Raw genomic sequence first — 23004 nt, 5'->3', positions numbered from 1 at the left:
ATAGCATCAGCTTGGCTCTTTCATGTACAGAGGAAGGAAAAATAGACAACTGTCAGTGGGTGCTGGTGTTAATAATCAGGCAAGTGCTAATTACCTGTAATTGCTGGCAGTAGCTCCCTTCCTCCAGGTCTTTCCAGGGAGCCAAGCAGACTGTGTCTGCCGAGCTTATGCCTGGCTGCTGTTTTCCCATCTGAAGGGCAGCAGGTGAGATGGTCATACCATCAAAACGGATGGTGTTTCCCAAGGCTGTATGAGGCCTGGAGCTGGGGTGCAATAAGCCACAGGCTCAGTGGGTGCCTAGACTAGTAAACAAACATAGACGTGCCAGTGTCCATACTCAGTGTGGCCTCTGGCAGGGCTCTGCTGTCCTCAGACAGCAAGTTGCTTGCTGAAAGGAAAGTTATTTGTTTAAATAGAAGTGTTGGGTATCCACGGATACATGCCTGAAGACAGACAGTCCTTGCTTGAATTAAAACAGGGGAGAAGGGGCGACAAGGGGTGTTGCACAAGAGGAGAAAATTCTAAAGAGGATCATACTTTTAAGTGTTTCAGCAACCTCACATTAGAAAGAGAGAGGCTGGGCAATGGGGTAATTCTCCAAGCAATGCCTACTGGGAGACCAGAGTACTTCTGGCATTTTTTAAGGCACTGAGGTGGTGTTCTCACAATATCAAGAGCTGAATATTTATTTTCAGGACTAGCTGTCCCTGCAAGTACAGCTTTTTGGATGAAAATAAGAGGCTGACCCCCCGGCGGGATGTACCAACTTACCCAAAGGTACCACTCATTCCTTGATCTTCCTGGAACCCTAGCATGTGCTTGCCATCCTGACAAGTGCTGGTTTACAGTGCATGACTCCCTGGCCATCTACCTCCTAGTTATTTTAAATCCAGGGCCTGATCCAAAATCCCTGGAAGCCAATAGAAAAAGCTGTTGTTGCCTGCAGTGACTTAAAGTTGGATCCTCAGAAGTCTTTAATATTTGAAAGCTCGTTAGTGTTTGAAATGTTAATGAACATTTTGCATTCATCACCATGTAACACTCTTCTGTCTAATGGTATTTGTTTATTCTCCATGCTCATAGAAAACAATCAAAAATAGCCTACAATGTTGTACCCTAATTGAAAATAGTGCTGCTGCCTGTGTTCTTCTAATGGATTATTTTTTAATTTAAAAAGTAATTTATGGGGATGCTTCACCTAGGGAAACAGAGAGAAAATGCGACATTGGATTCTCTCCAGAATGATTCATTGTCCCCGTGAAAAATGAATTAGTGTATTTGCTAGAGAAAACAGTAATGCTTGAAGAAAAATGTCTACTGGGCAAGTACAAATCCACAGTGACAAATGAGGCTAAAACCAAAAAGCACACAGGATTTTTGGTCCTAGCACCATAAGTGTTTGCCCACAGGAATTATTTAAAGCTAACAGATTACGTCTGCTCAGTGCCCAGCTCACACCTGGACCAACACCAGTTCACACATGTGCAAATCATACTTTCACAGTAGGCATCTGCTTGTATACATTGAAGTTGGCTCAGCCACTCTGAAATTCAGATGGTCACATGTGATGCAGGTGTATGATATGGATGTGCATCCTTGCATATTTGTCTTGGGAGCCTTACAGAGCAACGAATTATACGTTCTTCTGCTTTTTTCTGCTCTGCCTAGCAAAAGTGACCCATATGTCTCTGAAGCAGACATCATGAGACTTTTCTTCTAATTAACTTTTACCCAAGAGGCTTGTGCTCCTGACACTTAACACACCTTTTCACAAAATATATCTGTTCCTAGCCAGATTTTTTCCCTTGATAAATGCTTATCTCACATCAAACTTCAATGTACTGCTATGACATTAGGATCTTCAATGAACAGCAAGTGCTACAAAGAGTTGTACTGACTGAGTTGTACTGTGGAGTAAACTGCTAGTCTGTATTACTGTATTACCCTCAGACCAAAGCTCAAAGAAAGGACTTTTGGTTTTAAAAGTCTGATTTCTGTTTGGCAGATTTGCAAAATTTGTTATCAGTTGCCAGGCACTGGATTTGTCCAATGTCAGTGAGGTTACAGGTGATGAGCCCACTGACAGAAGATGTCATTACAACACTGTTATCAAACAGCAAATCTAATGTACTGCTAATTTGCAGTTTCCTTGCAGAACATCATATTAAATGTACAATATATATGCAAATGCAAAAATCATTGCTTTCTCAAGGAGGAAAATTAATCTTCAGTGTTATTCTTCCTTGGATGAAGTATCAGCAATTTGATGTCTAGGAATATTTCATTCACCTACTCAGTAAAGTAAGCCCAAACAATTTAGAGACAACCACTACAAATGGGCCAATTGAAGCTACAAGGTTTTTGTCTCCAAGAAAATTCGAACCAGTTAAGTCTTGAAAAGTAGAATCAAGATCTCCTTTGGTCTTTTAACTCTCTACATTTGTTTTTTTTTCATTTTTTATGCAAATTGTAACTGGAAGATGAGCTTGATTTTGCTTTGAGCCTCTTGAGTGTAATGACAAAAAAAAAATCACTTGACACTTGCAGGCTGACAAGCAATTTGAAAATGTAGGTGTCTTTGAAAAAGCATTTTAAATAACAACATAAATCATCTGAAAGTAAATATATCATACCCACCAGCTAATTTAACACTGTAAGCATAGACCTTCACACCATTCAGCTGTGACTGCACCGAATGTTGCTGAATTTCTGCAGGCAGAAACCAGTGCTCCATCTGAAGCCAGGGATGGATCTGTGCCCTTGATATCCCCATGCTGGATTTACCCACAACCTCATCTGTAACACCTCTGCTCTCCTCCCCTTCTCCCAAACCCCACCTTCCTGCACCACAAGGGACTCCACACTGGTGCCATTGCCAGCAGTGTGCTGCCTGGGGACTTGCTGCCAACCAGGCATGGGCGTCCTGCTGTGACCACAAGCAGCTCGAGGGGAGAGAGAGGAGGGCTGGGCAGGCAGAGGGAGAGATCAGTTGTGTTCTCCTTGGGAAATGCGGCTGAACCCCGTGTGAATGGAAGTCTGGGAGTCCCAAGGACATGTCAGTAGTGGGTCCCATGCCAGGATGGGGGACTTTTGTCTACACTGACTGCCTTTTTGTCTGCAGTACCTGCTGTCCCAGGAGACCATTGAAGCACTTCGGAAACCAACCTTTGATGTCTGGCTGTGGGAGCCCAACGAGGTAAGGGTGCCGTGTTAGCTGGGTTAGCATTCTTTCTGAGAGCTGACAAGGCCAGAAGAGCCCTTTGAGAAGGTTGGCAGGGTTGTTCCCCTTTTCTGCCCCTCACTCTCTATCCTTTTTTTCATATGACACCAGAATATGGTGCTTTTCCTAACAGATGCCAGATGTATTATGCTGGTTTTCATATTCTGACTCCTTTTTATTTTTATTTCGATCTCTTCCTAGTAATGTCCCAGAACAACCAGTGCACTATCATTACTGACACATGAGTTCTCTCATGCCATTTTATCTGAACAAGTCAATCCCTAGCAAAGCATATTCTTAAGCTCATCATCAATAATTCTGCAGATCAATAAAGCAGCAGGCTGCTGTGTGCAGAGGTGCATGCATTGATTCACACCCTTCCAGGCAATGTTCTTTTCTGTAGTGTTTGCTGAAGAGCCTGCAAAGCTGCTATTAGTATTTTATTACTGGTTAATTTTCTTGGTTTTCTTACTGCTATTGTTATTTTTCTTATTGCTATTGGTGTTTATTGTTTGTCACTTGTATTGCAGAAGGTTCTGGAAGGCCCATATGTAAATATCTGTAGAAACATGATGGAGAAGGGTGCTTTCTGTAATGGCCAGGTTATAATGTAAAACTGGATTTAACAAATACGAGCAAATCTCACCTAGGAAAAATGTAAGAGAAAACAAAACTGTAGCAGGATTTTAGCATTAGATTTTTCCCAAGGGAAGGATTGGGTAGTTCTAGCAGAACCCTCAGCAGCAATCACCTTAATTATTACCTTCTCAGTCAGATGTTGTGCATAGAAGAGTCATTCAGGCTCAGCACCTGTAGGTCAACCTGACAAGGAAAAATACCCCATACCCCACTTACAGTATCAGCATTTTTCTTTCAGGATATTTCGTCCAGCCAGTAGAGTAACAGAAGTAACAGATTGATTCTCTAGTGGCTTAAGGTCAATCTCCCATCCACAGAGGGTGGCAGAGCTTCCCTTGTGCTATCTGTGCCAAGCTGAGGCTGGTGCTCTGCAGTCACTGCTCTCTCTCTAGCCCCTTTTCTCTGAACCACAGCCATGCAACTGCTCAGGCAAAATGGCTCACCCCCAAATTTTTGAGTGCCTGTCAGGTCTTTACAGCAAGAGAGAATTATGACCTGCCAGGTGGACCATAACACTGTTGGCTCATTGTTGTTCTGGCTATTAAGAAAGAATAGGGAGAGACAAAAAACATTATCCATGGATTCTTGTGTGCTGAGGCATAGTGTATTAGCACAGTAACTCATTCAGAGTACTAGGGAACACTGTGTGGTGGCGGGAACAAGGCTAACAAGAGGGTGCAGGGATTAGATGTGCCCTGCAAGGAGGAGTGCTGAGCAGAAATAAGATTCTGCACAAACTCTGGTCAGCTGAGCACCATATGGGTTTCTCTCACTCTTTAACTCTGGTTCATGTTTACAGAGAATATTTCAATTCTGTCAATGCTTGCTTAGCAATGAGCATTTGCCCACGTGCTCCATGTGGGACAGGCAGGTTATAAACCATCTTCTTCTGTAAGCAAATTAGTAATGTGCTCTGCAACATCTCAGGTAAACAGAGCTCTGCAGCAAGCTTGCATTCTCTTTCTCAAATGTCCCTTTCAAGCCTTAGAAAAGTCTCATATTCAAGCTTTTGCTGTTGACCAAGAAAGCTAAAAATGAAAACTGAGATTCTCATGTGTTCAGAGGCAGGAACTTTGGGACTAAGAGTCAACCTGCCCCTCACCCAAAGCTCTCTGGAAACAGCTGGAAGGAAGTAGACATTTCTGAGGGTGATTCAGATCGTCTGGATCAAATTTATTGTCTCAGAAAGTATTTTCTGAAACTACTGCAAAACATATATTCTACCTCTGGGACTAGGAACAAAACAGGGTGGTCTACAGCAAAACATTGGTCTTGTGATCTGAGCACAATTCAGCTCATGACATTGTCCCTGAAGTCTTGCAGGAAAGTTGTCTTCTTCCTGTTCAAATGACTCAAAATCAGCCCCCTTGTTACTGCATGAACTATATATATTCCCTGGATGAATATAAAGTTTTGTTAGATGAAATCATTTTTCTGGAGAGTCTTTAAGAGCCTAAATAACAGAAACCTAACTAAAAAAAAAAAACATCCAATCTGGATCAAATTTATTGTCTCAGAAAGTATTTTCTGAAACTACTGCAAAACATATATTCTACCTCTGGGACTAGGAACAAAACAGGGTGGTCTACAGCAAAACATTGGTCTTGTGATCTGAGCACAATTCAGCTCATGACATTGTCCCTGAAGTCTTGCAGGAAAGTTGTCTTCTTCCTGTTCAAATGACTCAAAATCAGCCCCCTTGTTACTGCATGAACTATATATATTCCCTGGATGAATATAAAGTTTTGTTAGATGAAATCATTTTTCTGGAGAGTCTTTAAGAGCCTAAATAACAGAAACCTAACTAAAAAAAAAACATCTCCAAGGCCATATTTTTTACATTACACTAGTTACATTAGAGGTCCTGGATCAGTCTACAGTCTAAGGACTGCATCTGCTAATATAATGGCTACATTTCATCCCCTGCAGATTTTGTCTTCAGAACTGGGAATGCAGACACATAAACTCTGTTCATTTCTGACCAGTGGCAGCTGCTAAGTGCCCAGACACATAAAGTTGTCAATAGAATTCTTTTGCAATATTTTCAAACCCGGAAGATTTACCAGGAGTGGCAGTGCTAAACTACCTACACCCCCCTTCCTGCCCCAGAGCAGATGTTGTCTCAGAAGAGGAGTCTGCCTTTGCATTTCATCTATTGGGATTCACAGTCACAGTTTGTGGGAGTAGGTGGTCACAAACCCTCTGCAATGTTTTGGTGTTATAATAGGAGTCCTTTTGTTAGTCAAGAAACATGAGTTAAGATGGTGGATTTAGGAACTCGTAAAAAGTCATAAACAAAGAAGATACTGACACATATCTAGAATAAAAGTTTATTTAAGGTTCTGTTATTTTCTGCTGACATTTTCTATACAGCTAGGGCCTGATCCATTTCTCTACATCTAGGGCCTTTGGACTTAGTGGAAAATCTCCCACTGATTCCATTGAGCATTAGAACATATCCCAGATTAGTCAGGAAAATGGCAGTAGTTTTTCTGTGAAAAGGAATTGCTATGATACACATGAATCACAGTTACTATAGAGAGCTGGTGTGATTCAAAGCCTTGCACAAAACCTATGCGGTCAACAGCAATGTCTGCTTCAAAAAGCTTTCAGAACCTCTCTGTCTCCCCTCTTGCACTGTCTTTAATCATACAATCTTTGAACATCTTTCTTTCATCTTAACTAGAGGACTTTGCAATCATTTAATGCTTTCGAGGATGAAATTCACTCTGTAACATATTGTAAAGTAATTGCCAAGTCAATAACCTATATGTTCTTGGCTGCAGATGCTGAGTTGTTTGGAACATATGTACCATGATCTTGGGTTGGTAAAAGACTTCAACATCAATCCTATCACGTTAAAGAGGTGGTTGGTAAGTATTTCAAATTATTGATTTTAGCAGTTTTTCAAACTCAAAAATCAATAAACAAAACATTTAGTAATGAAATTTTCTTGATTCACACGAGTAATCCCACTGAAAACAGTCAATCTATACAAATTCTTATAATCTAAGTGCTTCAGCCAATGTTTGCATTTGTATGGTAATTGATGACATTTTTTTACTGTTTTGCATTTGTTTGCTGAGGTTTCTACTGAAAGCAGTGCATTTCTGGTGAATGCTCTTGGTACCTAATGTAAAAGGAGACGAGACGAGATGAGTGTCTTCAGAAATGGCCAAAAAAAACCCAATATGTTCAATAATCATGAGATGTGCTAAGCCACGGGGAGTCAAAGAGCAAGGCAGGAAGGAAAAGGAATTGCTGAGGGGTTAAATAACTTCCTTTGCCTTGTTTTTAATGTTGAGCATGTTGTAGAGATGCAAGGCGTGATAAAGATGAGATCATACCCCAAATAAGATGTCTAAAGAAGAAACACTGATGTATTTTAAAATCTATAAGTTACCAGGTCCAAGGGAAAGCATAAGAAAGAATTTGCTAAAAAGCTGAAGAATAAATCTGTATTTTCAGAAAAAGCCATTTTGTTCCTAGACAACTGTAGAACAGCAAAAATGTTACCCATTTTTTAAAACAGATCTGAATTATAGTTAGTAAAACTTACATTTCTACCTGAAAAATTGATTGAAACAATAATTAAGAACATAGTTATGTGGAGTTCATTATACAAATGTTTCATACAATTCCTCTAGCAAAGAATTATATCTCACTAATCTCTTTACTTGAAGAGTATGGACAGAATTGAGGGAACTGTTTTACACAGTTGTTACAGGCTCCCAGAAAGGCCAGAAGAAATTCCACAAATTCAAAAGGTGGCTAGAAAACACTTGATTCACCATATCATGAAGTGCAGCAACAGCAAGAAGCACCTGAGCACCAACATACACAGGGCAGTGACTGTCACTGCTTGGTGCTCTGCTGCAGCTAACAAGGGATTAGGCTGATCAGAGGCTGGAATAAGGAATAAAATGGATGGATGTTACCATGTTGCCATAGAATGCATAAGGCATACCTGTAATTTATGCTTAGGACTGGTTAAGTCTTTTTAGAAAAATGGTATGATTACTTTAAAGGAGGTATACAGAAAAGATCAAGGCCTAAGAAATCTCTCCCTGAAGAAGGCTGATGAGCTCAGTGTTGTTGACCTCAGTAAGCAGCTGAACAGAAGGGGTAGGATGAAACCAAATACAGTCAAGGCTATCATAGTACAGATAAAAGAGAAAATATCTTTCTCCTGCCTCACAGACTGAAAACATGGGAAACAAGGTGATACATCAACACACTTCAATATGCCACCCACATACATTACTGCAGGCAGCTTCTTGTTAACTTGTATCTCCCAGTAATCTGTTACCACTAGCGTTTAAGACAGACTCATTCTGAACAATGAGGGGAGTTTATGATGTATTTTCTACAAAGATTAGACAGGGTTACATTTCCTTTCTTAAACACTAGCTTTGCAGAAAGAAGGATGATTAAAAAGAACTCCCCAAGGACTGTTTCACACTATGATACATCCCCAGGCACAATATGGGCAGCAGTTTTAACTTAAGTGGTTGAGAAAAAGCCAACTCATGAATATGCTTGCTTTCTTGCTCCCACATGCACTGGGTACAGAAATGCCCCAGAAAGGGGAGGAAAGGATGACTAATACATCCCAGTCACTCCAGCCCTTCAGTGTTCTGAGTCAGGAGTCCCCTGGGATGCCCTGAGCTCCACTGCTGGATGTGGAGCTGTGCAGTGCTGTACAGTGCCTGGGCATGGCCATGGTGTCCAGCTGGAGGCTGTGAGATGCTGCCCACCACCTGTGAGCCCAGCTGTCAACCATATCGTGCCACTAGATATTGATTTTAAAACAAAAATCTTTCCAAAGTCCTTGCTGCAGAATTAGCTGAAGAGCTTTTGCAATGAAGCCCTCTAATACTGAATTAGCATTGAAAACCCACAGTTCTCTTGACTGCATCCAGAGCCCTGAGGCTTCCTAAAAGTCAGATCTCACGTTGAAGTGTTTGGTTCTGATGGGGTTTGAGGACTCTTGAAGTAAATTCACTATTTGTTTGGAGAAGGAGGCTGAAAATCTGTTCATGTCATTAATTCAGACTCAGTAATTGAAGCATGTGCATAAGGGCTCCCCAGGGTACAGTCTGTGGAAGACTGAGCAGAAGGGGTCCAGCAGCACTGTGGACCTTTGGCTGCTTTGTGCAGGACGGGATACTAAAGGCCACCCAGCACACTGGAATCATGACTGTGGCTGTGCCAGCCTCACTCAGCTACTCCAGCTGACAGTAGCAAGGACACGCAGAAAGACAAGCTTTAGCCTGCATTTGTTACGATGACACACAGCCAGGATCTGTTGAAAGGTAAAACACACAACAGTCCCCTGTGCCCACATGGCTAAATCTCTCCCATGCTGCCTAGCATAGGAAAGCCACACAGGTCTGCTAAAGCATGTGCATTCACATCTTCACTTTGCCAAGCAGCACATCCCAAAGAGCCACCTCCAAGCATTTGTAAATGAAATAACAAATACATTTCAGCCTTGAGGATTTTAAAGCTGCAATTCACATTCAGCAAGAGAGAGGAACATGGGTGCACGTTGAGTTCTTTATATGCCGAAAAGTCATTGTTTAACCACCCCACAGTTTGAAATACAAATTCAGGATGAGAGCACAGAGTCCTGTTTCAAGACAGAGATGCACTTGGAGCTGTGCTGGGGTGTTTACCCATTGCTAGCTGGTGTGAGAGAGAAGTTGCTATGAGCTTTACCTGCTGACAAATTCTTGAAAGGTAGTGGGTCTCTCACTCCCCTCAGGAAGGCAGAGAGTGTTGGAAGGTCTTGATGCTGTCACTCTATCCCAGCAGAAAATTATACTGGACTCCACAGGACTCCTGTAGGGATATACAGTGCTTCCAGGGAGGTTGGGAAGCACACGTAATCATGTTTTTATAAAGAAAGAGCTGTCCTATCTCTGACTGCTTCATTCCCTCTCCCTGCAGCTGTGTATTCATGACAATTACAGAAACAACCCCTTTCATAATTTCCGGCACTGCTTCTGTGTGACCCAGATGATGTACAGCATGATCTCACTCTGCAGCCTCCAGGTATGCTCCCCACCTCAATCGTATCGCTCCATTTCCATCACGGGGCACATGTTTGGCCACTGAGCACCACCACATCTGGGCCACTCTTCTTGCAAAACCAGCCAACAGCTTGCTAGCAAGTGATGAGCTTTGCTGAAGCTGCACTTCTTGTGGCCCTGGGGAGAGGAGGAGGGGTGTTGTATTTCCACCTCTGGCTGCCCTCTCAGCCACCCCATCCCAGACCCTGGGCAGCTACACAGCTTTCTGAGGCTGCTGGGAAGCTGCCTTCAACTCCTGGATATCCCCAGTTTGTACACTGAAGATCTTTTGACTCTCTGATTCCACAAAACACCTGTGAATCAAATCCAAAAGCCTACTGCATTACAGTCTACATGGGTATGGTCCTCATCTGTGACACAAAATGTTCCCACAAGGGGTTTTCTCCAAGTGTGTGCTTGCACCTGAGTGAGCTGCTGCAAATAATGCCTTGCATGTGCTGTATGTAAGAGTCACATTAGACCTGTACTTCATCCAGAACTGTAGGCATCATTTATTTTCATTGACTAGAGAACCTATGTTTATGTGTTCATTTAATTTCTGTACAAACCAGATTTTATTCAGTTGAAAAAAATGCTTTCTTCTCTATAGTTAACTATCTAAGTGACTAGCCTAAGTATATTTTCTTGGTAATAAAAAGACGAAGAAAAACCTTTCTTTAATGGAAGCTCATCCTATTCAGACGCTGTGGGAATAAAACACTTATTTTTTTCCACTCTTTTAATAAGTGTATTTAATGCAGAATGCAATGGCAACCAAGCTGTCTTCCAGTCCTCCCTTAACTAATCAGGATGCTTAAATGACTTGCAAAAGACTGTACTAATATCTCAGTGCTTTTACATGATCTCTGCAGTAATAGCAAGTTTCAAATAAATTGTCTCCTCTGAGCTGCTGTTATTTAATACAGAAAAGGCAAATCTGAGTAATTTTTACTGGAAGGGAAGGCAGAATTCCCTTTCTTGATTGAAATAAAACTGTGGAAAAAGACTTCATTTTGCTCAGATTTTTATTTCTCTAAAAAAAAAAAGGGGGGGTTTTTTTCCACAGCAGCAGAAGTAGAAATCTTAATACTACATTAATGTTTTATATTTTACAGGAGAAATTTTCCCAAATTGACATCTTGATTCTCATGACTGCAGCAGTATGCCATGACTTGGACCATCCAGGCTATAATAATACGTAAGTCCGTCTCTTGCTTTCTCTTCCCTTAAAAATTATTGGGAAGGTAATATCACCTTGCATTTTTGGTAGATCGGGTTTTTCTTCTCATCACTTGAGCTGGCCATGGTCTTCCCCCAAGGCCCTGCTGTTCACTCACACATGGGCCAAGGCAGAGCTTCATGCAGTCAGCTCAGGTCTGGGTTGGTGCTGTCAGATGTCCTTGGCTCTGTAAGGAAAATGATTTTTCAGATTTCTATTCCAACACTTTCCCCCACTCCTGAGAAAGCAAGGTAAAATGTTTTAGAGCTTCAAGAGAGGGCATAAATCGTTATAGCTTCATTGAATGAAATGGAATAATTACACTAAAATGCAAAGGGTGATTTAACTTACACATTATTTTGTAATTGTAAATAGTGAAGTGCATATTATTCTATTCATTCACATGTGAGGAAATTGGACTTATTGACACGTGGACACTTTTGTGTGCGTGTATGTGTATGTGTGTAAAAAAGAGAGAAAAAGTCTAATTCATTTGTAGCCATTCATTAAATAAGGGCAGAACCCAATTCTGCCTGGGGTCAGTGAGAATCTTTTACTTTAGTGAGGGTTCAATGAAGCCCAGACAGTTCCTTCTGTGTTTGTTCTATGTAATTTTAAGATACAGAGACTTGGTAAAATTAAAAAACAAACAAAGAAACAAACAAACAAAAAAACCCAGTATCTGTTTTCCCTAAAAATCTGATTTAGTATTAACAATCAAAAAAAAATAACTGCAACCAGTCAAATAAGTATTGAGAAGAATGCAAACAAAAGTAAGCAGAATGGTTTAGAGCAGCTGGTGTGTGTCTGCAGGAATTCTCATTTTTTCTCCCCACACCAGCTACCAGATAAACGCCCGAACGGAGCTCGCGGTGCGCTACAATGACATCTCCCCACTGGAGAACCACCACTGTGCTGTGGCTTTCCAGATCATTTCCCAGCCAGAATACAACATTTTCTCCAACGTCAACCAGGAACAATTCAAACAGATAAGACAGGTACGAATGCTGCTCCCATCGGGGTCGTACAAACTGTTCCTGAAGATTTAAGCACACACAGACTTCCCTGCTGGACAATGCGAGTGAATCATTCTCCCTGGAGGGCAGGACTGAAAAAGCCCCTCACATTGGAAGGATCCAGAGGGATTCTTGGAAAATTTCCACAGCAGTGCTCTCTGGAATGTCCTGCTGAGAAATAATGAGTACATCCTGACTATTAAAGCCTGCGACATTTTGGGGGTAGATATTTGTATTATTGTAGAAGCCAATTAGTTCTGGCTCAGAAAGGAATAAGCTCTCACTGCAGAAGTTTATGCTTTTAGAGAATATTGTATTAATTTTAAGAGGGGCTTCAAAATGTGAGAAGATTTACAACAGCAGAGCACTTGTACTGTTGGAAGAAGCTTTGGTGGACCGTGAGTCCTCACAGTTATCTCTGAGACAGTGAACAATGCTACAATTCCCACCAGAGCACTAAGGTCCAAAATTTGGTCTTGGTTTCTGCCTTACCCCTTCTTTACACAACAAACTAAAAAGCAAACAAATCTAAGGGCTCAGATACTGTTCAGGTTGGAGTTACTGATTCTGTCAAAGCATGGGAAGCAGCCATGGGGCCACAACAAATAGGTCTGTATTAAAACTCACAAATTTAAATTAACCACGTTTTCCCATCACAATCTGGGATACAGATTAGCAGGAGGATACAGAGCTCCTACCACATTAGCTGCATGTGGCTTTTTCAAAGCCCTTAATCCAAGGAAGATAAGAGTAGAGGACATCCACATCTACTGATCTTTGTCTCTTCCTGGGGCCACTAAAAGTCGGCAGCAAAACCTATAGTGCTTTCCAAGGAGCCAAAAATGTATCTTGCCAAACAGAAAGTGTCTTTTAACATCCTGTTGTACAATTTGTTTTTCCACAATTAGTCAGTCAGAAAGGAAAAGCCTCTGGGATATCACACCAGTGTTACAGATTGATCCAACTATGATCTTCTTATACCATGAACTCTTTATAACCCTCTTACAGCTTGCTTGGCAGTTTCAAGTCAGAAACTTCCCTTTTCAGTGGTAACAATGTAGTGCATCTGAGGCTTTTTGTGTGTAAGAAAGACCCTACTTTATTCTGTAATAGTAGACTTCATAAAGAATGTCAAGTTAATATGTGAACATGTTTTCTTTGCTAGGGGATAATTACGTTAATCCTGGCTACAGACATGGCGAGACATGCAGAAATACTGGACTCTTTCAAGGAAAAAATGGAAAATTTTGATTACTCAAATGAAGAACACATGACCTGTGTAAGGAGTTTTTTGTAGAATATTATTTTTTTGTGCATAGTGTGAAAGCTTATAGATCAACATTTGTTTGTTTAAAAAACACAATTTGGTACACATTTTAAAAAATTAATCCTTCCTACATCCTCTGCCTCACCAAAAATAACTGAAATTTGGAAGTGGTCTATATAAAACAGATTATTCCAGCTTTAGAAACCCTGGAGTCTCATCAAGAAAAAAAAAATATATACTCTGTCAGGATACAAATTCTTATTGTTCGTTACTGTGGGGCAAAAAGTATCAAAAAAAGTAAAACTCCTGTTTTCTGCACTTTCTAATTGAGTCGTTATGGTGTCCAGGGAAGCTTCTCCCCAGCTGCCTCTGAATGCTCCACAAACACCTTCCTGGTCATTTGTGACTGAGTCTTTTCATGCAGCACATAAACTCACATTCCACTGTGACAAATCCCAGTGCTATAGACAGGGAAATCAAGGCAGAGAGGGGATAAGTGATTTACATGGCATAACTGAGAGAGCAGAAAAGAATCCAGATCATTCAAGATCTCTGATTTAATCCTAAAATTGTTCTTTCTCTTTGAAAACATTACCTTCTGTTGCATCATAAAGACACAGGTTCTGGATGGGGAAAAAAGGGGTTGGCAATAAGACTGCAGTATTAAAGTATTATCTTCTTTCAGCTGAAGATGGTACTGATAAAATGCTGTGATATCTCCAATGAAGTCCGCCCAATGGAAGTAGCAGAGCCCTGGGTAGACTGCTTACTAGAGGAATATTTTATGCAGGTAAGAATGAGGGAGAGATGAAGTTGCACAAATTGCTGCTTTTCCTGAATCCCACCTCAGCTACAGGTGTTCTACTGTCTGACAGTCTAGCTCCAGGATGGGAAGGCTTCTTCTATAGAAAGAGAGAAGGATGTCAGCAAGAAAAACTGTTCAGAAAGCAAGTAAATGCAATTTACTTTAATCTGTGGAGGAAATACAATAGCAACCTAGAAATCCTAATGCTAGCAGACTGGAGCTTGTTCTCAAAGTGGCTGCTTTGCAAGTTTGTTTGACAACTGATAAATTATTTTTGAGCCAAAAGTGCAAGAACAGTGGCAAGAAGAAATTGTCAAGAATATTATATTGAATATCACACAGGAACTAGTTTAGATAATTTTCAGTGTGTGTGAGCACTTGCCTAAAGGGAAAGCAGAAAACTTGCTGAGGTGTGCAAAGTAAGACTCTAAGCTCCCCTGACCATTGCTCCTCACTGGATTCCCAGCTGGACACAGTTTGTGGTTGCTTAAAAAAGAACCCCTGGAAAAGCAGTCCTCAGCTGACTCTGGCATAGGGGTTCCTGAGCAGTGTGTACGTGCTGCAGTAGGTGAGATAAGAGACACAGAGCTGCAGTGCTCTGAGGAGGAGATGCCAGAGCTTTCTGGTGTGTTGTGTCAATACCTTGACAGGGTGCATGCTAAGAACGGCTTCTAACTAAAGGCAGACACATCAGAACACTCCTTGCTCACTGCATCTGCAGCTTTTTACCCAAAATTACAGAGTCTGTGTGTCTTACTGGTTTGGCCATCCAGCAAAAGCACTAAAGTGTCCTACAGGATATCTTTTTTTGTGGACACAGCCTGTGATCTCCTTGCGTGTGAACCCAGACAGAAACAGTGAGTTGGTCAAGTATGTACCCTTGGAAACTTATTGCAGTCAATGGAGCTGTTCTCCATTGAGGCAGCTAGCCAGAACTAGTTTGAATCATTAAAAGAAGGATATGTAATTTCTGGTTGAATGCCTGAAAACAATCACTCTCTGGAGAATGATGAGGAAATCAAAGACCTATTCCTTCTCTTCCAAAGCCAAAAAATACATCACCACCTTTCTGAATGCTCAGAGATAGTTTACCCCACAAGTCCCATGGTTTTGCAAAGGGAACCAGGTGGCCTCATTGTCCTGCAAGCCTGGAGGTGAACACTTTCATGCCAGTATCGTGCAGATGTAACAGAACAGCGTTTCTTTATTCAGATGCTTGCTGTCAACACAGCAGGATATATATGGGCCTAAGAGAAATATTGCTATTCTGTGCCATCTTCAGACACCACTGAGATCTGTATCTGAAGGCTAATACTCTTTAGCTAGTGATCTATTTGGTACATTGCTCTTCCTTACAGGCTTCTAGCTGAGATTAATATTTGTTAATGCTGGATTTGTTCCAGAGTGACCGAGAAAAATCTGAGGGGCTTCCAGTGGCACCATTCATGGACCGTGATAAAGTGACCAAGCCAACTGCACAGATTGGCTTCCTGAAGTTCGTTCTCATCCCCATGTTTGAAACAGTAACAAAGGTAAGTCACCCAAGGCAGCCCACATTCTGCTTTTCAGCCCGTTTCTAGCATGTACAGGTTAACAAATACCAAAGGAAATAATAGAATAGCAGAATAGTTTGGGTTGGAAAAGACCTTTAAGATCATCAAGTCCAACCTTTAACCTAACACTGCCAAGTACAAATGTTGATATTCTCTCCTGTTTTTTCCACCTAGCTATTTCCAGAAGTGGAGGAGGTGATGCTCCAGCCCCTTTGGGAATCTAGGGACCGCTATGAGGAATTAAAACAGATAGACGATGCTATGAAAGAAGTAAGCTCTAAATATCGTATTGATAAAGCAAATATTATGATTGAGTAAGTCAAACATTGTCATTTTATAGCAGTTTCATTCCAAAACAGTAGGAATGCTTATGGCATAATCATTATTATTCATTATTATGAGAAACACATTCATTACACCTGGCTGGAGAAAGGAGTGCAGCATGAGCAGTAAGTGTGTGCAAGAACATGCCTTTGCAGTGCCCACCAGGCACCACACAAGCACGGCCATGGGAAGGAAGCTTCTTGCAAGAGAGGGACCTGGAGACAAAAACCAGAGATAACCACCTGAGGAGAGAATGTCAGCAAAAACTTCTCCCAGGAGTAGCTAGCTATATTCCCCGAGGAAGGAGTAAGGTGGGGCTAGATGGCAGCAAAACTTCCTGAGGTTGGGCAGTTCAAGGCACTGCACCACCAATGTTTGAGATTCTTTTCTGGGAAGAAACTTCAACTGACATGTCTATCCTCAAGGATATGCCCGAATTTTTTATGAGGAGTTATTCTCACACACAGAGGATGCAGTAACATTAAGCACACAACCAGCACAGCCATTTCATGGCCCAGGCTGAGCGAGGACCTCCCTTTACTGGCGGTCTCACTTTGACAGGCTTCAGGGAGGTAGGATGCACATGTAACCACGTTTACTTTCTCCAGCCACGTCTGCATGACCTGGCAGGGCAGAGAGCCAGGAGAGCCCCTGGGAGCAGGTGCCCACGCCCAGGGTGCAGCAGCTGGTGTGCTGGCCCAGCTCCCGCAGCGCCCTGCAGCCTCTGGCACCGCGCCTGCACTCCTTCCTCGCACACCTCGTCCGGGGCTTCTTTCCCCTGCCCAAATGGCATCACAGGGCAGGGGTTTTCTCACATGGGCACATTTGTCATGTAGACAGGATACTATCAGTCACTCCGTCTTTGAAATAACTCAGGAAGTGCCCTGGAGCACTAGTTGTGCTGATATTGCTTGATATGTGGGAAATGAAGGTTCATTCACTCGATCACCCCTGGCGGGATGAGAGGAATAGTAGCTCTCCCGTGTGGCTCCCACCTCCTCCCAAGTACTTTGGAGGAAAATCCCCTCAGCAGCACAAATATTAAGGCTGGTTAATCAAAGATCACATGCTTTGAGGTTACTAAGTTATAAAGGAGAAAGGCTTGTAGGCATTCTTCAGTTTAGAGTGGAGCATTTCTCAAAGGAGAGAAGAACTCAAATGCAACTGCCAGACTTTCTGAGTCCTATCCATCTTTAAAGTTGAGCAGAGAATTTACTTCTGATTTACAGAAGCTGTCAGAAGAGAAATTTTATACAAACTGATGGAGCTTTAATTACGGTGTCTTGGCAAAGAGGTCTTAGGAAAATGGGAGATGCCTGAATTGAGAAATATCCTGAAACCAGAGGATCTGGTTAATAACCTGAGAGACAGATGATGAGAAAGCCGAAGTGCTGTTTACTCAGGACCTACATCCAGAGCTGTTAGGATGAAAAGGTGCCTGTGACATACCGAGCTGCTGCCTGTCATTTCCTGAGACGTGTCACACACGCCTTGTGCGGAGAGATGAGCGCTCGGCTTACAGCAGTGGTAGAAAGCAGCTCTGTGTGGGGCAGGGGCATTAATCTCGCTTTGCTCTTCATTTCAGCTGCAGAAAAAGAAAAGTGAAGGCTTGACCACCGGCAGCACTGAAAAGTGAGATGAGAAAGTCTTTGAGCAAAACTTCAGCCCTAAGCTCCTTGCCCTACAGCCTGCACCCTGCTCGCACAGGCACTGCCGCCGCCGGGCACCAAGGGCTCCCCTCACGCCCAAGGCAGCCTCCCTGGCTGGACTTCCCCCGAGGACACTGCACAGGCTGCAGCACTGCTCAGGTCCTCAGCGGGTTTGCCTGTTTGGTGACCACACCGACCACAGCCTGTAGAGACAAAGCGGAGTTTAGCTAAGGAGCCTTTTCTGGAAAATAATCCACATCCAAAAGCAAAAGTCGTTTTAGTCTAGATGCTCTATGTATGTGTACAGCAGTATGCTAATTACAGCATAGCTTAACAGATGCTTATATTCTGACAGGGGTCCTGGCATATATTTTTATCTGCCTAGTAGGCCCTAAAGACACATTTCTCTGTATTATCCTCTGAATTTTATAGTGTTCACAGTACATTCAGAAGCCCAGCACAGTGGATGCAAATTTTGTTGTTTGTTTTCTACACTAGAAGAAATCAGAAGAAAACTTTGTGAGTTTGCAGGCTCACTTTGTGGCCTGGCACAGCTAGACAACCTGGGATTTTTCAGAAGAAGTAAAGAAGGGAGCACAAGGCTGAAAACACTGTGCAAGCCTATTTTTATCCTTGTGGATGTAAAGAGTAACAAAAAGAAAAACCTTCAAAGATGTACATAATTTTTTTTTTACTTTTAAACTGATCTGCTAAATAATATATTCTTCTAAAGAAATGGGTGTTGTATTATTTTGTGTATGCATTCATGTGAGAACTGTCTCTGTTTCCAAAGACAAATTATTTCAGAATGAATATAAGGTAAGGGGCTGTAAAGAAGAGGGGTGAATCAACTCTCCTTAAGAGGAGAAGCTTTAGAAACTTTTTTTGGTGGTATACTTGCATCATAAGCACAATGCCATGTTCACTTGCCTTGATGACTTTGTAAAGGTTGGGAGCCAAGTTCTCCCTGGAGTTGCAGTCATGCAAACAGACAGCAGGCATTATGCAGCCCAGGACAGAGTTGGCCTTCTGGGCTGCAATTGCACATTGGTGGCTCATGTCCAGCTTTTGATCCACCAGTACCCCCAGGTCTTTTTCACAGGGCTGTTCTCTAGCATGTCTTCTCCCAGACTGCATTGATATCTCTGGTTGCTCCAGCTCAGGTGCAGGACCCTGCACTTGGCCTTGTTGAACCTCATGAGGTTCACCTGGGCCCACTTCTCCAGCTTGTCCAGGTCTCTCTGGATGGCATCCCATCCCTCTGGCATATCGACCTCACCACCTAGCTTGGTGTCATCAGCAAACTTGCTGAGGGTGCTCTCAATGCCACTGTCAATATAATTAATGAAGATATTAAACAACACTGGTCCCAGTACAGATCCCTGAGCCACACCACTTGTGACTATTTTCCATCTGGACATTGAGCCATTGACCACTACCCTCTGGATGCAGCCAATTCCTTATCCACTGAACAGTCCACCCATCAAATCTGTATCTCTGAATTTGTGGGGGATGTTGTGGGGGACTATGTCAAAGGCCTTGCAAAAGTCCAGATACATGACATCCGTAGGTCTTCCCTTGTCATGTAAGGCAGGAGACCAGAATGGCTGAGTTGAGACCTGCTGGTCAAACTAAAAGGCAAGATGGAACTACACAGGCAGCAGAGCCATGCTGGTCTCCTGCCTTCCTTGCTCGATTTCTTACACCTGGGGACTGAGATCTCTTGTGGTCTATGGAAAGCATCCTTAAAGATCTGCCAGCTCTGGCCTGCACCTTTGTCCCTCTTTCTGTTGCACAAAGCTGTATTACCTCAGTTACTTTCCAATCTCCCAGGGAGATCAGTATCACCTTGAAACATCCATCCCTCTACCCCACCCCTGCTTGCACATTTCCAGAGACCCAGGACAGACCCACAGCTACTTATCTCTGCTTGTGACTCTTTCTGCCCTAGCTACCTCCTGATCTACACAGGTTTTTTGTGTGTGGTTTTGGACTTTCTGCTGCAAATTGGAGAGGAGTCTGGATCCCTGGATTTGAACACTCAAGGGAGGTGGGAATATTCGAGTAAAGGGTCAGCTCCAAGCTACACAGATACCTTCACAGCTGGATGAACTAAACCCTAGTTTCGATGCTTAGAAGTTGGATCTGAATTACATGGTTTGGGCCTTTTTCCTGTAATAAATCTTACAATCCAAAGTACATTGTGACCCAGATTGTTCTGCTGTGGCATTATTCACTTCTTTTTCAAAAGTGAATCAAATTCACCATCTCCATTCAAACATATTTCCATCACAAATCAGCTCCCAAAGCAGATTTGCTGTGCAGGAGCTATAAACAATTGCTTAGGACATGCCAGTTCCTGCACTGAGCTAGCTCCATTAGATGAAAAAACTTGCTGTAGGAACTTGACTGCATCCTCCTCCCACTAAAGCTGTTTAAGAGTTAGGTCCTGATGGGAAGTTTTGTTGGGAAGTTCAGTTGGGAAGATTTTCTCTAGCTATAAACCCTAATCCAATAAGTATTTATGCACACGCTTATCTACCACAAGCCTTGTCGTGGCCCTGGAGCAGCTGATTGCACAGTGCAGGCTCCTCAGCCTTCTCCAATTGAAGTGCATGGCAGTTAGAGAATTGATGGCCCATGGTGCTTGTTTTGGCTCCATCATTTTTAAGAGCAAGCTGGAAACTGTTTACTGGAGAGAGATGATCAGAAGATGTTGGTGAAATTCCACTTACTTTATCTGAGATGCATCAGAGACATGGAGAGGAGAAAGCAACCCAAACTCAAGGCTGTACTAATGACTGTTATGATGCTGTAATGGGCTGTGTTGCTTATTGAGAGAACAGGCAACATCCAGGCTGCTATTCTAAGCAGCTGTATAAAAGACCACATGCAATCACAAACAGCTATTGGTATAATTGGGAATACCACAGCATTTTTAAATCTCATTTGCCTTTGTAATAGTAGATTTCTAAGAAACAATCCTCCCAACATACATTTAATCAAGGGGAATGCAAGGCATTCTCTCATAATTCTAGTTTCTTATACTTTCTCCATAATATTTGATGCTTGATTGACATGCAAATTAACAGATTTGAGAATCTGGGCAATCAGCCCATTAAAATGTCACCCATTTTCAGGATGAAAATGAAGGTTTTTGAGGCTGCTAGACAGATCTCTCAAGTGTGATTTAATCTTTTCTCTCCCTAATCCAATGAGTAAGACTGAATACTGTATCTCAGTGATGTTGCTTCAGCTTATTGTAGATGCCTTACAAAGAACTTTCTATGATCTGTTGTATGTGTCTTTTCAGCATCATGACAGTGCCACATGCATCCATCCCAACCTTACATTGCTACTGCCATGCTTGTGATCAAAGATGAACACAAGACAGGCTATAACTATTCCATGACATTTAGCTTGGAAAACTAACAATGAGCCCTGGGATTTTACTTCTTAAATTTTTTAAATTATGAGATTCCACAGGCCTGTACTTTCACTTCATTTTTTAGTATGGCTTTCATAATCGGCTCTAACTTAGGCTACAGTCTAACTGCATGTCTTGGGAAGGAAACAGCTTTTAAAAAATGTGAATACCCCCACAGCAGCCATTTTGCAGTGAAAATTTAGTGTGTGTTAAGTACACAGGTTATGTAATGCCAAAGAAGCATCTGCACACGGAAATTGCTAATCTCAGCACTGCCTCTGAGCAGCAATAATAACAGCATCTGTTCCATATGGGAGCAAAGCAAAGTAGTGGTGCAGAGTCTGATCCCATCAGGAGAATCACTGTCAGGCAGTGCCCAGTTTTCCCATTTAAACAGTGAGCTTTTACTGCAGGCTGCCCCTTCTATCTGGAAACATCTGAAGAACATGACTTACCTCTGTCTGGTTTGTGGTATTAAAAGCACACACACTTTATCCTCTTAGCATATTGTTCTGTGTTGTTGTGAAGGTTTCTGTGTGAGAGCAGACACAGTGGGGCAAATCACCTACCCAACTAAGGTAAAATCTCCTGATACTTACATCTTTCCCACACTACCATCTCCTCAATTTCCCTCTGGCAAGGTGAGGTATAAGAGACAGCAACATGGCTGTTAGTGGCAAGGAGCACTCAGCCCCAGCCTGCAGGCAGGATGCATGTGAAAGGACAGCTCTGATGTAGGGCCATCCAGCTGCTGTTCTGACTCCCAATGTAAAAAAATGATTTTCCAAAAGGTTGCTCTGGACTCAGGCACATCTCACCTCCGGGCTGTGGCTCAGAGGGCACCAGGCAGGTCCTGCCCTCCTGAGCCACCTCTCTGTATGTACAACCCTCTGCCATGCAGCACGTTTGTGACAAAGGCTCTTGAGTGCTGGCAAAGTGAAGGCAAGTCTTTCTAAAGTGTGTTTCAGATGGCTTGGGTCCTGCTTTCTAGGCAATGTGTCAGTGCAGCAGGTGATCTCTCCTTTCTCTTAGCTCTCCAGAGGAGTGCCTAGGCAGCGGTAAAATATGTATGCTAAAAAACTAGCACATTGGAGTTCTGATTGGTGTGTGGGTGCATAAGAAACCACTAAGGTTAATAATAAACCCAGCTCTGCCCCTGGCTTCAAATCCCAGCTGGCATGTGTCACCTAGCAAGGGCTTCCCTCTCTTTTCAAACAGAGACCTACCTTTGTAAAGCATGTTGGGGTATTTGGATGTAAAATGCTCCTCACTGCAAGAATCAAGAGCTACTATTTTCAGAAAATATTACTTCATAGAAACTTTTAGCCAAAAAACTTGTTAGATGTTCTCACAAATGAAGAAGCTGTAACCAACAAATCAAACCTTCTTTTTCTTCACGAACATGTTGTAGTAGATCTGGCTCTTCACTAGTAAGAAGCCATACATGCTGCTATCTCACACACTTAAAAAAAAAAAAAAAAAAAAAAAAAAAAAAAAAAAAAAAAAAAGCTTTCTAACTATTTTGGCATGTAATCAGAAATTACAGGTGTTCTCAGGAGCAGGCACACACATAAAATGGCTATCTGTAGACATTTTTATAATACTGCTCCTGGCTCTGTTGCAAGACAAACTAAGAACCAGGAGGGTTTGGAAAGTGTAAACTAGTTTTGTCACAGCCAACATTTGCTGTGGTGTCTTGGAGGAAAAAAATCTCTGTTTTCCAAACTATGTGGAAGCATACTTACTGCCCAGCTAACAGAACTGGCAGATCCTCAGCTCTAAATGAAGCTCCCTTGGAGCAGCCCTATTTA

General features: G+C 42.3%; 1 protein-coding gene across 1 annotated transcript in view; it reads left to right on the top strand.

Moving 5' to 3' along the window:
• PDE9A (phosphodiesterase 9A) overlaps positions 1–17753 on the top strand; it is a 61195-nt gene extending 43442 nt beyond the window's left edge. The window contains exons 8-18 of the mRNA XM_009997991.1: positions 696–777; positions 3122–3196; positions 6646–6732; positions 9812–9916; positions 11049–11131; positions 11994–12150; positions 13334–13447; positions 14121–14225; positions 15644–15772; positions 15968–16063; positions 17703–17753. Of these exons, the coding sequence (XP_009996293.1) occupies positions 696–777; positions 3122–3196; positions 6646–6732; positions 9812–9916; positions 11049–11131; positions 11994–12150; positions 13334–13447; positions 14121–14225; positions 15644–15772; positions 15968–16063; positions 17703–17753 (1084 nt within the window). The remainder of the gene's footprint in view (positions 1–695; positions 778–3121; positions 3197–6645; positions 6733–9811; positions 9917–11048; positions 11132–11993; positions 12151–13333; positions 13448–14120; positions 14226–15643; positions 15773–15967; positions 16064–17702) is intronic.
• Positions 17754–23004: the final 5251 nt, after the last annotated feature.

The sequence above is a fragment of the Chaetura pelagica genome, unplaced genomic scaffold (assembly GCF_000747805.2).
Source record: "Chaetura pelagica isolate M959 unplaced genomic scaffold, ChaPel_1.0 scaffold360, whole genome shotgun sequence".
In the NCBI taxonomy this organism is placed as follows: domain Eukaryota; kingdom Metazoa; phylum Chordata; class Aves; order Apodiformes; family Apodidae; genus Chaetura; species Chaetura pelagica.
Note: the sequence above shows the minus strand (reverse complement) of the source record. Positions and strands in the feature narration are given on the sequence as shown.